Source organism: Amphiura filiformis, chromosome 14 (assembly GCF_039555335.1).
Source record: "Amphiura filiformis chromosome 14, Afil_fr2py, whole genome shotgun sequence".
Classification (NCBI taxonomy): domain Eukaryota; kingdom Metazoa; phylum Echinodermata; class Ophiuroidea; order Amphilepidida; family Amphiuridae; genus Amphiura; species Amphiura filiformis.
Genome location: NC_092641.1, coordinates 32,297,825 through 32,316,016, shown reverse-complemented (window position 1 = coordinate 32,316,016; position 18,192 = coordinate 32,297,825). Strand labels below are relative to the sequence as shown.

The following is an 18,192-nucleotide window of genomic DNA, read 5'->3' as shown; positions in this document are numbered from 1 at the left end:
GTGATTGTCATTAGTGATGCTGCGGAGAGGAGGGAGGTTAGGATGAAAAGTGACCACAAGAGGGACTCTGGTATTGGTGTCTTGGCTTCTGGGCTTCTGCTTCAGTACATCTGACCTGGGAAGAGATTTGACCTTGTTGATGGCCTGCTGCACTTTGTGTGCACTGTGTCCCCTAGTTGTAAGGTTCCTCTTGAGGTCCCTAGCATGCTGTGAAAAGTCAGAATCATTAGTACAAATGCGGCGGAGGCGGAGAGCTTGGCTGTATGCTATACCACTTTTACAATGTTGGGGATGGCAACTGGAAGAGTGTAGATACTGGTGACTGTCTGTGGGCTTGGTGTAGAGATCTGTGGTAAGGAGTCATTTTCCTTTCTGATGGTGACATCCAAGAAGTTGACCTGGTGGTGAGAAAGTTCAGATGTGAATTTAATAGTTCTGTGGAAGGAATTGACATGGTCCAGGAAAGTGTGAAGGCTGTCTTCTTCTCTGGTCCAGATGAAAAACACATCGTCTATGTACCTCCACCAAATCCATGGACGACAAGGGGCAGCATCCAACATCTGCTCTTCAAGCCTAGACATGAAGAGGCAGGCGAACGACGGTGCCATGCGGGTCCCCATCGATGTCCCAAATACCTGTAAATAGTGTTCTCCCATGAAGGTGAAATTGTTCTTAGTTAGTACATGATTCATGAGAGGCTTCAGATCATCAAGGGGGGGACTGGTGTGGTCACTTCTAGACAGCGCTTCACAGGTAGCTGCAATTCCTTCACTGAATGGGATATTAGTATACAGGGATGACACATCACAAGTGCCAATGATGGCAGTGCTGGGGATCTGGTCCGTGATGGCTTCAAGCTTCCTGAGAAAGTCCGGGGTGTCGTGTATGTATGACGGAGTCTGTGAAACAAGGGGTTTAATGAAGTGGTCAACGTAGAGAGATATGTTCTCAGTGGGGAACCATTACCGGATACAATGGGTCGACCAGGATTCCCGGGCTTGTGGATCTTGGGGAGGAGATAAAATCGAGCAGCTTTAGAATCTGTAGGAGAAAGAAATGCATGGGCTTTGTCGGTTAATTCATCACGAGCATGCATGTCATCCAGGGTGGTCTGTATCTGTTGAGAGAAAGAGTCAGTAGGATCAGAATCAACAAGAGCATAGTTAGTACGATTGTTGAGGTGCTTCATGGTCTCGTCGATGTAATTTTGGCGATCCATGACAACCACAGCAGATCCTTTATCAGCAGGCTTGATGATGATGTCAGTCCTGGTTCTGAGAGACTTGAGTGCCTGGCGTTCCTCACGGGGTAAGTTGTCATGTGTCCTGTGGGAAGAATTGGCAGAATTGTTAACTTGGGAACTAACAACCTGCACGTATGTCTCCATGGCTGGAACCCTGTTCTTGGGAGGGACCCAACTGCTTTTCTTGCGAAAAGGCTCAGGTTCAGATGCTGGCTCATCAAGGAAAAACTCCCGTAGACGTATTCGACGATAGTATTGAGTGAGATCCTGACTGAGTTCTACCTGGTTAACCTCTGGAGGGGTGGGGCAGAACTTGAGGCCCTTGGAGAGAAGATCCAATTCAGCGGAGGAAAGAGAGGAGGATGATAAATTAACGACTGTGGAGGGAAGGTTTTCGTTATCATGGTTAGTAGCTGCAGGACGCCTAAACCGTCTTCTGTTGTGCTGTTGGCGTTTCTCCAAGATGGCACGGATCTTCCTGTTTCTGCGATCAAGAAGTTCGGCTTTCTGTGTGGACAAACATAAATCTATCTCATTATTAAACTGTTCCCATTGGGCCTCTGTACAACATGATCGCATGTTATCTAGTTTACAATATCATTTCGAAAACATTTTAAAAATATTGTTGTCGTGTGTTTTCATACAAAACGTTTTAAAACGATTTCATGACCTTTATATAACCCGACATTTTAATGTTATTTAAAAGGTTTTAAAAACGTTTTTGTGTTTGCTGGGTTATAACATAAAATGATACTTATAAAGCGCCCCATCAAAGCGCTGCACCAAAAAATGACGCTACTATCTAATGCTACAATCGCACGTTATTATCTTAAATCATACACTCCTATGTATAGTGCAAGCAAAATACAATTAAAAGCCCAAATGAAAATCAAGAAACTCCTTAAGGGATCTGATAGCAACGTTTGCACATTATTTTTATGGGACATGAGCACATCACACATATTGAATTTTTTAAATTTTCGCCATATCATACAAATTTTATGGCAAATTTGATATTTTTGATATTTTAACATTTAACAGTCCTTAAAGTAAACTTAATAAATCTATTGACATGTACTTAAAGTGTATGTAGCTGGGATGAAAACCCGATCATCAATTGAAAATGTTGACCTTTTATATTAAAGATATACATTTTTTCTCAAAAATACCTACATTAATTGGTTGTTTTGGCGAAAAATCTAGTTCCTCGATACAAAATGTCTAAATTTTCATATAATGGGCGGCTTTTCATTCCACCTATATTTACACTTTAAGTACATATCATTTGATTTATACAATTTACTCCGAGGACTGTTAAATTTCAAAAATATAAATTTTTAATCATTTGCCAAAAATATGTATTATTTTGCGAATTTCAAAAATAAAAATAATTTGATATCAGAAGGACTCGTATTCAAAATGCAATACCATATGCTCTCAAATCCCATAAAAAATACGTGAAAACGTCACTACCCGAGCCCTTAAGGCGGAGTACTCAGTGTTTTAGAAACAGCTGGAATTCTAGATTTCTTTGAGCTTTGCATCTACTTGTTTTCTAAAGCTTTAGAAATGGCCACTGTTCTGCCATAGGATTACACACATCTTCGTAATGTACATCCGGCAACAAAACTCTCCGCTACAACGCACAATCGCGGATCTTCCCTTAATAAATTAAATGATAAATATTTTGACATGAATAATATACAATCAACAACACCGTGTTTGACCAATAATTCATAAATGGACGATCTACGTCATTATGTAAGCACAACAGCATGTACTGCTGCGCTCATTTTCCGTATGTAACTAAACACTTGAACCTAATTATACACTTAACTAATATTTTAATGTGATAGATCATACCTTTCTGTTATTCCAAACTCTCAACCGTACGAATAAGATGTATCATTAATGATAGGCTTTAGCGAATGTCTCACATACGGCAGAGAACAGAAGTATAGGTCAAAACGTGCTGAACTTTGGACGGCTGTCAGCAGGAAGAAAAAGTGATTCTCTGTTGACTCATCAAAAAGGAGATTGGAAGGGAAAATGGCGACAATGAAGATCTCATTATTTGCACATATGTGACCGTTCACCACAAACCAGCCCGTAAATTCGGCCCGGTCAATTTTGTTTTATTTCGTGTTTAGAAAATATATATCATAATGGTATATCATTATGGTATACCATTATGATATATATTTTCTAAACACAAAATAATTGTATATCATTTGACTTCAAACGATATCCAGAAGCGGATGATGGTTTGTTAAACTATGCTCCTTCAAAAAACCTTATTTCTTTTTCCACACTGCTAGTAATAAATATCAAACAGTCATAATTGGCGGTCATTTCAAATCATCCCCAAGTCAACAAAATTCAGGAATGTCCTCTCATTGTTAATTGTTGGTTATACATACCTAGACAAAATACAATGCTTTGTAACCCACCACTTGAACAGGATTTTGTCAAAGCAAACAAAGACTAGAGCTATTAAAGAATTCTACATAGGTAGAAGCTTATTATCCTCTTCAACAATAGGATTATTGATTGGTTTAAAAGTAGTTTGACTAGGACTACCAAAATGAGATACATGTAACACCAACTTGATGTAAATTTAGCTATGAATACGACCTTTATGCACATTTCACACTTTAACTCAGAATACAATTTGTGTACAGTCACATATAAGTATTGTATGTATACATTTGATACTGTTTATCTTAAGTCAATAACTGTCTATTGAAATTGAAATTGCTTTGTTTTCCCCGTGTTTTTTTTTTGTGTTTTTGTGTTTTTTTGTTGGTTTTTTTTTTTTTTTTTGGTTGTTTTTTGGTTTTTTTTTGGTTTTTTTAAAGTAAGAATTTTTCCATTAAAACACTTGATAACAAATAACAAATGATAATACGTAAATCGCTACGTTTCCACAGAGCTTGCTAAACGTGGAAACACGTTCAAATATGACACTGTGACCATCAGTCGAAAACGATCTACGAGGTTAATACACAAAGTCGCACACCCTGGCATGTTAATCAATTTTGGTGACACAATTGAGCCCAATTTAATACAAGCAACATAATTGATATGCTCTCATTGTGGGTCACTTGTTAGAAAACGTTATCCCTTTGTGCAATCCTAGAATTCCAAGGTCAAAGTTTATACAGTGGTTAAATTTCTGAGTTGCTCAAATTTTGAACAAACATGTTCCTATAGGATTCAGAGCATGTACGTATGACCACGGGAAAATGTTGGAATTGGTTTTAAATTTGAGCAACATTGAATTTTGACCCCTTGACTTTGGAATTCTAGGATTAAACTTGGAACTACGAGGTCGGAGGGTTGTGCCAATCCCCTAGGTTCTTCAACTGTCGTCAAAATTCTCGTCTTTGCGCCCAAACGACTTAAGCTAATTTTAGATCGATCCTTTGCGCTCACTTTAGTGGTATACATTTTACCCCAGACCCACCATAGGTTTTTACAGTAAAATCCATGATTTTCATTTCGCTCTTATTCAATTATTACAATAAATATTGGCTTTTTACTTGACCCATAGCTATAAGTTAATACCAAATATTACAACGGTGTGTGACGTTTGTAATTGAAAATTAGGAGGTTCAAAGTCCGTGTTACAAAATATGGCTCCGTAGAAAATTTATGAGGTATTTATCATTATCATTTTTAATACATGAAATGTTTTAACTTAAGTAGATAAATTTACATAGGAGTCATGATATAGCCCCATCAAACACAAGACGCTCAGGAAATTTGACCAATTTATCGAGGCCGGTACAGTTAGCAAATTTCTATATAACCATATTAGTCTGCCTCCCTCTGCTTTCTTGAGACTCCAGTATGAAAGTAGTCTGCCCTCTTTCTTGAGAACCCTGCACGACAAAAGCGAAAAATTAGTGTCATGGCATACAGTAATGAAAAGAGTGTTTTCCAGGCAGCTTCGGGAGGGATGACAAGTTCATTCCCCTCAAGTGGCTACTTGGTGGTGAACATTAATAATTAAATGGGTAGAATCTATAGAATAGAGAGATTGCGATGATCCATACGCCTTGCGCTGTACGTGCGTTCATACGTAAATACATAGGCATGCATACCGCTAGTCGCGGTTCTAAGCAGGATTGTGCTCTTCGTCACAAGCTGGTTGCAACCAAGACCAACGCTTGAGCGGAAGGTATCTGGCCGCAGGAGGGCGACAAACAAGATTTTTAGCGGTCTAGGGATTATATCCGGGTCTTATGTCTATTTAATTGGCATGCTTTTGTTTTTAACTTTGAACCAGGGCCAACATAATAATTGCATTTCATATCTTTCCGAATATATATTTATGGTTGCAGGAAAATGGGTGCCCGAAGCTGGCAATAGAACAATTTGAATATGCAGATTGTTTTCTGTTTTTTTTTACTGTAACACGGTATTAACATATTTGTAAAAAGATATCGAAGAGGTCTAACACGGGGAGGATATGCTTGGATAGTGTCGTACTGTTTGCAACCAGGTTTAAACTATGATTTGTTTTTTAAACCAGGCTTACATGTGCCCGCAAAGAGGTCAAGGCTTGAATAATGTCACTGGACTAATTAGGGAAAACGGAATCAACTGCATATTCATAATTTATATACTTATATATATATTCATTAAATTGCACTTAACTTTGTTTTGTTACAGTTTGTCAATGGACTAACTCTAACCCTAAGTAGCATCTCTAGCTCTCTAGCCCTAACCCAATGTGCTTTCGAATTTTTAATTAGCTGATGGGCTTTAGAATTTGTACAATTTTAAATTTGCAAATGTGGTTTAGAATTAGACAACGCAGACCCTTAGCCCACTCAGGGTTATCATACGTGCACTTGGAATGCATTTTCCCCTGCGCATTTGATTTGCTTCAAGTCTATAGGCGTCCTAATAGTAGGTTATCGCTGAATTCGTTCAAATGAAAAGCAATAATTTTCATTTCTTCGGTAAATGTCAGAAGAAAACTATAATGCTTGGTACTGTATATTTTTTTTTTTTTTTGGTGTTAAACTTAGGTGTGAAATTTAGGCTTCTAGTGTAAGATTTTCGATTTTCGCAGGCTTCATTTTGCCCCGCAAGCTTTTTCTGGGGTTAACGTTTTTGCTTTTCAAAGTAACATAATTCGCTGACGAACGATATTTTCCAACTTTCTAAAGCATATCATAATGGGCTATATGTCATAGTTTTGTCAGAATTTTGGTTTTGATTGAACCATTTTTCAATTCCGACTACCAATTTTGTTAAAATCAACTCGCGAATGTACCCATGGATGGATGATTTTGCAAGCCACAAAAAAAAAATCGATTATTTCTGCTGGTTATATTAGAAATGAAGCACTGGTTGGACATTTTGGGAGTCCCAAGTGGAAAAAGGTGAAATCAAAACGGATATTCTGACAAAACTATAATATATAGACCCACACGATGTGCCTTACAGAGGTGGGAAATGTCTTTCTTTTATAGCGAATTATATTAGTTTGAAACGCTAAAACATGAATTCCGCAAAAAGCTCGCGGGTGAAGTTTAGGTCTATAAAAATCAATAATCTTATAGTAAATTTCATGCCTGATTTTAACACCAGGATTTGTTTTTAAAAATGTACATCCAAGCACTATGCTTTAAACTGACATTACTGTGGGAAAAAAATTATGCTTTATATTTGACCGAGAAAATTAATTTCAAAGCAAAAAGGTGTATTTCTGAATTATGCTGATTTCAACATGTATCGATCGACTTTTTGTGCGACTATGCATAACAAAAGAAGCTGTGACCAGCGTTCAGAGTGCGTTAGAGAAATATAGGGCTCTGCATCAGTTACTTACTTCATCACAACATGGACATAAACTCATCCAAGCGAAAATGCTGCATATGACACTAACCAGGAATGCAGCACATGCTATAGCAAAATTGGAAATCTGCAACTTTATAATAGTGCACTGTAAAAAAATCATATAATAATATCATTGTTAATAAAGTTCCTTATAGTTTGATCAGCTCGTAATCGGCGGGCCATAAAACATCGTCAATTAATATCAATATATTTTATTTGAGAATTGTGACATCTCACCAGAAGTAGCCTAATACAAATTATTAATTGAAGTCCTATATTTTGTCTACTTTATTTAACAAGCACATAGTGCAGTTATGCTGCACATCAAACACGATTCGACCTTTGCAGTACTTAAACCTGGTTAACAGGAACTACTCCAGCAAAATCAATCGATAAAGACCAGTCTAGCCTCCAGATTGAATTGTGGACTGCACTTATGCCCAAATATGGCACTTGCCAATTAATAATCACCTACTTGAAATCCCCGGACTCGCTGCACTGATCAAAGTTATGGATAGATATGGGAGCTGTTTTTGCTGTTATCTGTCATTTACATATCAGGGAGGTACGAACATTTGCAGATGGCCCACCTACTCAGTTTTTAGCCTACATGTAATGTATACATTATTCTTGATTGACAGCAAGTACAAAAAGTATCCATCAAGTGGTTTAGCTTTAATGCCCTTCGAAGTCACTAAAAGTTGCATTCGATTTACACAGGGAATTTTGCAGGCCATGTCGTGCCCTTCCTTACTAAAACACAAAAGTGCGAATATTTCCAAATATCTAAATTACTAAAAATTTAGGATATGTTACAACACTATATTTTCTAGAATTTCAGAGAGTACCAAAAATATTGGCCGGCTATTTTTCACATAGTGACGTTAACTAGGAAATGCCCTATACTAAGAAATGCCCTATACCTCTAACATACACTGTTTGTAGAGGCTACACGTCAATGGTGAGAGCACTGTATATCGTGTAAAGGAAAATGAACAGTGACTGCAGTATCAAAATATAGACCAAGCAGATCAACTATCTACTTTTCAGCGTAATTGTCAAAGCATAATATCCCAAAATTGATCAAGGCTCGGTTTTACGCTTTTTTTTTTTACAAATGGTAAACGTAAAATTGCGGATTTTCGACATAGGAATCTGAGCCTTCGACATAGCGGGCGTACAGCTTTTATTCCTGTGCAATTGAGAATGACGAATTCGTAAACCATGGGTTTTCATAAGGTGTCAGTTTTGAATCATAGAAGTATAATCGTTGGAAATATGTTTCAATAAGACATTATTGTTCAATTATTGTTCTTTATTCATCTTTAAATCACGTTAAAGGACAATTATTCACTACGGCAGGTTTCCATGGACCACGTACTGTCGTCTCCGCGGCACGCCAAGTCCGTAACATACATCTGGTGGAAGAAGGACTTTGGGGGCTATAGGAAATAATAAGGTTAATATTCATACATGATATGAGTCCAAATTCTCACTCAATTAACCCATAGCAATATACATTAATCAGTAAAGAGTTTGTACTTAACGGATTTTGTAAAAAGCTCGTCGTCGATCGCATCGCTATAATTGCATGCTTCTAGAGCGATGGTAAGGTTATTTACGTCGTTCTCAATGCTCACGACAAAATCGTTCACTAGGAGCACGGCAACCGTAGCTGCTACGGTAGAAAAAACCAAAAATGCTACCATCTGATGTTTAAGAAGATAAAAAAGAAAGACAAATTGTAATTGCACAATTGACGACAAAGTAATGGTGATAACAACTTTAAATATTATCATCATGGTGAAAATTCTTGATGGAGTCAGGTTGCGGAGTGAGATGAGGTGTAGTGAGATGAGGTGATATGAAGTGAGGTACAGGTGAGGTGAGGCAGAGGTGAGGTATAGTTCAATTAATTCAGATGTGAGGGAATCAAACTTGAAAAAATATTTTTATCATCTTTGCTGATGTTCCTGAACAATATATCTATTAGATTTGCTGATGTTCCTGAACATTTTCTTCATTATGCCCCATAATAAGCTATAATCAGATAACAGTATTATAATAATACAACGATTCTTTTCGCTTTACATCATATTTTGTTTGTTTGTTTGTTTGTTTTATTTCTTCTTTAACCTGGGACACTCAATCAGTTGAAAACACAATTAATCATCTGTTCTTCCTTGAGGCCCAGGGTCCATTAGCTCTTGACAAAGAAAACAAAATGTATTAAAAAACCAGTAAGCAAACAAAATAAAATGTACAAACATAAAATATGAAAACATAATTATTACCAAAAAGAAGAGTTTTGAGAGTCTTTTATATGATAAGGAAAGTTGTTACGCAGTTCAGAAGAAGCATGCCAAAACAATCGGTGTTCATAATCAGTACTCGGGTTGGGAACAATATATTTGGCTGGGAACCTGGAGTTTAATCGTAATTTGTTGTGTTTATCTTTATTCTCTGACATGTCGTGGCATAGAATCCGGCTGATATCACTTGGTCATCATTGAGCAATTTAAAATAATGACCAAAATGGCTAAAATCATTGACCCAAAATTAAGAAATTGGTAATTTGATTGCTCCAAGTAGATATCAAGCATCAAGTAACATTAAAAAAGACTTAGAAAACTCATTTTATAACCATAAATTGGCAACAAATACCCAAAATGTGTAAATAAAATGTTATAATATTTGTAATTCTGTAATGGCAATATTTATTATAATTGTTTTGATGTTTTTCAAAACATGTGCAATATTTGTTAAAAGTTAATATTTTATGTGCAATTCAATTTGTTTTTGATATCTTTTGAATTTCTTTAAGTGTTTTTTAATGTTTTAACATGTATAATTGCTTTGTAATTTTACATGTAATTAAGCTGATTTTTGAGATTTGCTTGGCTTTTCATCATTGAGCAATATAAATATGACCAAAAAATTTAGAAAATGATAACTGAACCATATTCCTTTTAATTAGCTTCTCGTTTCAGAGTCATGTATTTACTAATAGTATGTACAAGTCGATATATCACATTGAAATTCTTACAAATTCTTTTTAGGCCACATAATTGCCCAAATTGACCTAGCAAACGCAAAAAATGTTCTTAAAATGTTAATTATAAACGTTTTTTAAAACGTTTATAATTAACATTAAAATAACGTTTATAACGTTTGTAACGTTTTTAATTAACGTTTATAATTAACATTTAAATGTTATTAAAATAACATTTAAATGTTGGGCTATATAAAGATCTTGAATACGATTTTAAAATACCATTTTCTCAATTTTGGGCAAATTTCAGCCATTTTTAGTCATATTTTAAATTTCTCAATGATGACAAAGTGGCTTCAGCCAGATTTTGTGCCAGTACATGTCAGGGAATCATAAAGCATTTTATTGCAATTATACTCCAATCCCAGGTTCATCTCAAATATACCACGACAATGTAGTTTATTATATATAATATTAGGTAAAAAATGCTGTGACTGCTTGAAACATCCGTGAAAAATCTGTGTAGGATTACAGATATCTCCTAGCTTTAATGTTTTATTAATATTGAAACCCCATCGCAAAAAGCTTTAGAATGAGATGGACTTTGTCAACGACCACATATCAGTTAATCAGTTACATATCATGTTGGGGAATAAACAATGTCGTACCTTATTTCTCTTGCGTCTGTCATTTTTATCCTTGGATGCTGAGTAACCAAAACATCCCGCCAAAATGTACTGAAAGTAATAATAAAGACCCTTTAAAAAGGAAAGTCCTTTTGATCTTGTGAAATTTATTGTCAGACTCACAAAAAAAGGCAATGTATGTACTCGTATGTATATAATAAAATTGAATGTGTGGTGTCATCAAGCAAAATCAGTCTGAAGTCGGTTGTATTCAATTTACAGTTTTACAGGATATTAAAAAAACTTTTACCAAACTACATTTTGCACAAAATTACATTGAAATTGGACAACCAGTTCAAAAGATATGAGCAATTTTAATTGCTCATCTCAAAATCAATATTTCCGACTTCCGACTGATTTGCATGGTAAATAAAATATGTATAAATGGTATAAAAGAGAGAAGCTTATTTTAACAAGAAAGTTGTTGTAAGCTTTCTAATAGTCAATGTGTATAGCCAATTATGTGCTATTAATCAAGCAATATAATTATAAGGAAGGAGATTTCGATTTCAACTTCCCAAAAGAGGAATATATTCTTATGTTGACTTGCTGAAGTCTGGTTTATGAAACATTACATCTGTCAATGTAAGTGGAACAGTGTGGAAAAAGCATGTTTCCTGGAGAAAGTGAAATTGTCTTCTGTGAATAGGATTTATACGCATAGGTTATATTCAAGTCACCAGTGGACTTTGCTGAACAGTGGTCTTTGCAGGGCAAGTTAGAATCTGGATATACATCAGTCGTCTAAAACAAACCTTTTTATCAAAAGGAGGAAGAGGAAAACTGCCGGCTAATTAACTTAATGAAATTATCATTGTCATAAAATGCATGCTTCATGTGCATGATCATTATCAGTCTTACTGTAATTTTAATTAAAGATTCAGAGTTTGTTAACTTATACAGACAGTGTGTTGTGCATTCTGAAGTGAATTTGGGTAAAAGAGTATATGTAATAATAAGCCCAATCGGCATTTGCAATGCATTGTAGGACAGTTTTTGCAGTTTTAGGACACTTTGTCCTTTGACCTTTCGGAAAATTCAGAAATATTGGGTTTTTGTACGTACAAAATATAATCTAAAATGTTTTACAATATTTAAAACAAATATAAAAAATATTAGTGTTTTATAAATTAATTATTTGGTATTTTTAATGATCAAAATTGTGACAATAATAAGAAAATTAATAATAATTACGTAAATTTTCCCGATATGTCAGAGGTCAAAGTGTCCCAAAACTGCTCTCAAAAACCGGAAGTTAGAATGGCGATTGGGCTTATTGTTCATGTCTGGAAATGTTTCTTATATGAGGACGCTTAATTCAAGTTTAGAATTATCAAAACACTCATATGTAAACAAAAAGGTTATTAGAGTGACAGCGACTAATTCGAATTATAGGTTTCAAGTTCTCATGTCTTTTTAAAGGCATGAGAACTTAATCGTGTTACCCTGTTACAATGCTACCATGTTATATGTTCCCCGGGATGTGTTCACAATACTTACCACTACTCCAACCCAGTTACTATAAAATCGGTACCCATGGTAAGCAGCTAACTTAAGATCAACAAATTGATTTGTTTGTGCTGTCGCGACTGCACCTAAAACTACTGAAGCCACGCCTAAGAGAACTAATATTGCACCCATGGTGGCAGTGATATTATGATTAATATACATCTGTGAACATGAAATGAAAATTAGATTTGAGTTAGTAATACTACGAACAGCCTAATCGTATACCTTTGCAAAGAGAGCGCAAGTCCAGATTATGACACTTGCATATACAGAAAACACAAAACTGATGTTTAAGACATCAATAACATTTTTAGTCATTTGTATCCATCTAAACGATACAGGATATGACATTTACTTTGAATTCCACACAGTCCATATGAAGGTTTCAATTCTACATTAGATCTGTTAGGCACCGGAGACAAATTTGTTCGATCTTTGTATGGACCGTCGATGCTGCTTCGATGCTTGTTGATAATATTAACCAGAATTAACGCTAAATTTATATTGGTCAATATCACTACAGGCACAAATTACTATTTTATCCCAATTAACAATAGTAAATTAATTGATTTCATAAATGTAATAAGGATCGACCAAGCATCATTGGTCGATCGAAATATCAAACTTATTTGTTTCTATCGCCTTATCAGTGCACTCACGGCTAAACGTCTCAAGCTGTGCTAGTTTCCAGCAAGTCTGCAAATTAATGTAGATCTTGGGAACACCTGATAACAAGGTTGGATAGAAACTATTGTAGGCCTGGCCTATAACTTTCAAAGTCATATTTCCTTCAAACGTAAAAATTCTCACCCGTTTTCATTCGTCGAATCAGGTTCTCTTCGTACAAATGTACAGTACTTCTAGACATTTTCACCGTTAAAGTTTCGCAAAATAATTTATACTATACTCTATAATCTTTTATGTGCACAAAGTCGTTCTGTATTAAATAGCCAGCCTTTAGCTGGCGGAAAGACCAGTTTGCGTCTCACATCATTTGTTAATCAAGATTTACGAGTATCGTGATGATTAAGTTTCTGAACGCGGCGGTAAAATAGTGTGCCTTTTGGTTTATTTGTGCCTTCTATATACAAAACGTCTCAAAAGTTTGGTCTTTGTACTCGGAAACGTTTATTCCTGAAGGCACCATGTCAACAATTCCTGGAAATGTTGCCATTTGCTTGTAAACGTACAGTAATTTTTCGGCATTTTCTACAATTCCATTTTTTCCGATGAAGGCACTGACCGACTCAACCTTCCTTTTTATATACATTGATAAACCAACCAAGGGTAGTAGGAAGTTTGACAGTGACGTAAGACGCAAAGTAGTCTTCTTTTTACACTGATAAACCAACCAATGGTCGTAGGAAGTTTGACAGCAAACGCAAAGTAGTCTTTTCAATTCTGACTGAGATTTTAATATAAACGTCATGATTTCAACATACTAACGAAAATTGATGTGAGGAACAATACAAAGACAAGTATGTAAACCATAGTGGTGTACACACTACTCCCTATTCCAGAAAAATACAGCACTAATTTTTTGGGATAAAAAAATATTATCCTGTTTTGTCAAATGAAACATAGTTAAATCCTAATCCTTTAGTTAGTCCTAACTGGCAATAAAAGTACAATTTTAATATTTGGCCAATTTTTGGAAATAAGGGCCAAAAATATGCGTTTTTAGGGTGTTTTTCGTATGCTGTGACAATCAAGCTCAAAGACTTGTACTAAGACTAATTTCAGTTTATGCATTCTAGTTTTTGGAAAAAACATGTTGCATTTTTATAACCCATTATTTAATTATAGTAACACAAAAAAGTGAAAATTAGAGCAAAATTGCGGCATCTACTCAAGATTTTGAATGCTTAGACTTGTTCCAAGTCTTTGATTTTTGTGACTCGATTGTCAGAAAATAGGACAAAAATGCATGTTTTTGGCTCTTTTTTCAAGAAATTGGTCAAATATTAAAATTTTACTTTTATTGCCAGTTAGGACTAACTAAAGGATTAGGATTTAGCTATGTTTTATTTTGCAGAACTTGATCATATTTTTTTAATCCCAAAAAAATATCTGGAATGGGGAGTAACACTGCACTTGTAAAACCCAAAACCACAGATATAGCCGAAAGTAAACAGCTATTCAACAGACGTTTGGAGCAGATAAACGGCCCTTCCTCAGGAACAAACAACAAAACTGAATTACAGCAAATGATAGAAACTACTTATATGTAGTTAGCAAGCATCAACAATTAATCAAATTAGAGCAAATATTATAACTTAGGTAGCAAGCAAAATATCAAAATCACAAAGCCAAAAAACTAGCAGTACCTACATAAATTATTAGTAAGCTAGAAAATGATGCATGTGGCGAAAAGCCTATGTAGAAAAATGCAATTTTTTTAGCCAAATATTTTTCTTATAGTAAAAATGATAAGAGACAGCAAAAAAACAAAAAAAACACTCTATTGATGCATAACTAATCTGTCTGAGTTACAAAGTTTAAAACAAGAGAATTGATCAAGAAGTTTTTGGAGTATACCGGAATGCATTAGGATAAACTTACATTATTTGATCATTTCAATCTTTATTTCAATCATTAAATACATTCAAACTTTAAGCACAATGATTGAAAAGAAAACACATAAACCAGACTAGAGAATGAAGAAGACAAAATGTCATCCCCATATCTCCGCAGGTGCGTAAATCCTAATGCATACAAAACATTCAACACTGTACACAAATTCATTTTTTAAAGAGGAATAAAAACATTTTAAAAATAAAAATAAAATCAATATCAAATTAATTAAGGTTTTTCTCGCTCTCCTTGTTAATTTGGCTTCATAATATTTTACCAAATATGTTATTTCCTCATTTTGGTTGTATATAATTTATTAATATACTACCAATGCCATACCACGTAATGCTGGTGATTGATACTTGATCATTCGTGTATGACTAGCCAGTCAAACATCCCTAGTATTTCTTTTGTATTGTGCCAGTGATTTGTAACATTGCGACGAGTTTGGTTTCGATGCGACGAGTTTGGTTTCGATGTACGTATTAATGGATCGGATAGCGACTTTTGCAATATATTGCTTTTGAACAATGCTGGAAGCATTTTAAACCTGCTGTGAAAATGGTACTTGGTAATTGAACACGAAAAAATTAATTGAATAAATAGCAAGTGACAAAAAGTGGTTGGGTGATACAGAACTTTAAAGAACATATAAACACACTGGTGAACGATTGCTCGATACAAGAGGAAACAGAATACAATTAATAAGAATAAAACCCCAAAAGGTTACAATTAAGTGATCGGATAGCAACGTTTGCACATTATTTTTGTGGGATGTGAGAGCACGTCAGACACATCAAATTGGATTCTGAATACGAGGAATGTCCTTTTGATATCAAATAATTGTGATATTTTGATACTTTTGATGGCAAATTATTAAAATTTGATATTTTTGGCATTTAACAGTCCTTGAAGTAAACTCTATAAATTATATGTACTTAAAGTGTATGTAGCTGGGAGGAAATGCAGCCATCATTTGAAAGTTGTGACCTTTCGTATTGAAGATATATAATTTTTTTCACAAAATGGCCTAAATATTTTAGGTCTTTTTCGAGGACTGTTAAATGTGGCCGGACACTACGAAAGAGCCGTGAGGTCGGCAAATTGTATTTTGAGTTACAGTGTAATATGTGCGTGAAGGTCGTATTCATAGGTACCTCAATTTGGTGTTTCTCACTCGATAGCGCGAGTCAATAATCATATTGCTGTAGACGAGAATAATCTTCTACCAATTTCTATAGAATCCTTAAATAGCTCTAGTCTTTGTTTGCTTTGGCTAAATCCTGTTCAAGGGGTGAGTTACAAAACATTGTATTTTGTCTAGGTATGTATAACCAACCAATTAACAAGGAGAGGGCATTCCTGAACCTCGTTGACTTGGGATGATTTGAAATGACCGCCAATTATGACTGTTTGATATTTATTACCAGCAATGTGGAAAAAGAGACACATGTAGAACCGAAAAAAGGTACCATGTTTTTGAAAGAGCAAAGTTCAACAAGACATAACCCCGCTAGTGGATATTGTTTTAAGTCATATGATATACCATTTTAAAGCTTATGATACACATTGTCTAAACACGAAAAAAAATTGACCGGCCTGACTTAACGGCGGATTCGTTGATTCAAATATATAGATAAAAAATATTACAGTTTGTATTATATCGCGAATTTCACAAAATTAATAAAAAAAATTCATATCAGAAGGATATTCCTCGTATTCAGAATGCAGTTTGTGTGTCTGATGGCTCTTAGGTACCACCAAAATACTATGTGCTATCCGATTCCTTAAACGAGACAACAGATAAAGCACAACACCCGAAAAGGAGGAATGTAAACGGTTGAAGCGGGTTACTATTCCTATTCCAGAAAAAATACAGAACTAATTTTTGGCATTAAAAAATATTATCCTGTTTTGCCAAATGAAACATAGCTAAATCCTAATCCTTTAGTTAGTCCTAACTGGCAATAAAAGTCAAATTTTAATATTTGGTCAATTTTTTGAAATAAGGGCCAAAAACATGCGTTTTTAGGGTGTTTTTCGTATGCTGTGACAATCAAGCCCAAATACTTGTACCAAGACTAATTTCAGTTTATGCAGTCTAATTTTTGATAACCGATATAAAATTTAATTAAAGAAACACAAAAAAGTGAAAATTATAGCAAAATCTCGGCATATACTCAAGATTTTGAATGCTTAGACTTGTTCCAAGTCTTTGATTTTTGTGACTCGATTGTCAGAAAATATGCCGAAAATGCATGTTTTTGACTCTTTTTTCAAGAAATTAGTAAAAAAGTGATTTTTTTCTTTTATTGCCAGTTAGGACTAACTAAAGGATTAGGATTTAGCTATGTTTCATTTGGCAAAACAGTATAATATTTTTTTAATCCAAAAAAATTAGTGCTGTATTTTTCTGGAATAGGGAATAGTGCAGGCAGTCGAGGTAAATACAACAAACAACAATATTTACACAAATACGGCAGACCATTATTTATAATTAATCGTTTCCCAAGCATTATACAAATTTAGTAGGTAACGGGGCTTGAGATATGGCACTTTTAATACTACTGCTACTGTTATGTTTTTCTTAACATTACATATTTTGGCATTTTGTTTACTCAGAAGCAATATTGCATTTTTACAATAATTGAATATAAATAATCGATCTACTTCCTCGTGTAAACACACTTACTGTACTGTTTTGTTCTGTCTAACTCTATCACAGCATCCAGCTTGCATTTTAGCCTCTTATAGTTTATTAACACCTAATGTGTATTTTATTATGATATGGCCTACCTTTCCTTTGTTTCTCAAACTCTCACCAATCGCAAATCTTGTGGTAAGAAGATAATTATGTATCAGGAAATTAAAATTGTTTGTAACTTCAGCTTCAAATAATGTCGTGTGATCTTGCGCAAAACTTCCTCGTCTTATGCAGCTCCAACTCATAGTTCGTCGCTAGCGATAAACAGTTGACCAATGAAACGTTACTTTCTTATTAATAGTTAAGAAAACACACGATCTGAACTAATTGTATTTCATTCTTTATAGTTACAAATTAGTTACCCTCGCTTGCGACTGAAGTGCAATTTTTTACATCGCGTGGACCCAAGCTTACCTGGTAGGGCCAACATGCAATCCATAGTCAGGCAGTGTGGCTATAATGAAACGTTGTGTAATTTAGTACGATAGATATATCTATGTGCGGTAAATCTTATTCACTATAAACAGCACCATTTACGGTATATATCTAACGACTGTCGTAAACGGTGTGCTCACAACTCAGTTTATTTACTATAAACAGGTAACATGATCGACATTTTGCGGGTTCAAAC

The 18,192-nt window shown here is 34.9% G+C and overlaps 2 protein-coding genes across 4 annotated transcripts in view; one reads left to right on the top strand and one right to left on the bottom strand.

The window, feature by feature from the left end:
- LOC140169976 (short transient receptor potential channel 5-like) overlaps positions 1-18,192 on the top strand; it is a 166,684-nt gene that overhangs the window by 119,465 nt on the left and 29,027 nt on the right. The gene's annotated exons all lie outside the window — the stretch shown is intronic.
- On the bottom strand, positions 4,279-18,033 carry LOC140169974 (uncharacterized). Of its 3 annotated transcripts, none has more exons than XM_072193287.1 (6): positions 17,976-18,033; positions 12,275-12,445; positions 10,757-10,825; positions 8,644-8,805; positions 7,089-7,202; positions 4,279-5,127 (listed from the first exon to the last, which is right to left on the bottom strand). In XM_072193287.1, exons 2-6 carry the CDS (start codon positions 12,443-12,445, stop codon positions 5,047-5,049), a joined length of 597 nt encoding a protein of 198 aa, XP_072049388.1. In that variant the 5' UTR covers positions 17,976-18,033; the 3' UTR covers positions 4,279-5,046. The 3 variants fall into 3 exon arrangements, with proteins under 3 accessions (XP_072049388.1, XP_072049387.1, XP_072049389.1); XM_072193286.1 differs by lacking the exon at positions 17,976-18,033 and adding an exon at positions 17,654-17,835; XM_072193288.1 differs by lacking the exon at positions 17,976-18,033 and adding an exon at positions 17,550-17,568.

Excerpts from the sequence above, each read along its gene's own strand:
- LOC140169974 (XM_072193286.1), bottom strand. The coding sequence starts at position 17,806 with ATGAGTTGGAGCTGCATAAGACGAGGAAGTTTTGCGCAAGATCACACG. Across the intron at positions 8,806-10,756 it reads ACAGACGCAAGAGAAATAAG|ATGGTAGCATTTTTGGTTTT; the intron begins GTACGACATTGT and ends CTTAAACATCAG. Across the intron at positions 5,128-7,088 it reads TATGTCCATGTTGTGATGAA|GGTTCTCAAGAAAGAGGGCA; the intron begins GTAAGTAACTGA and ends TTTGTCGTGCAG.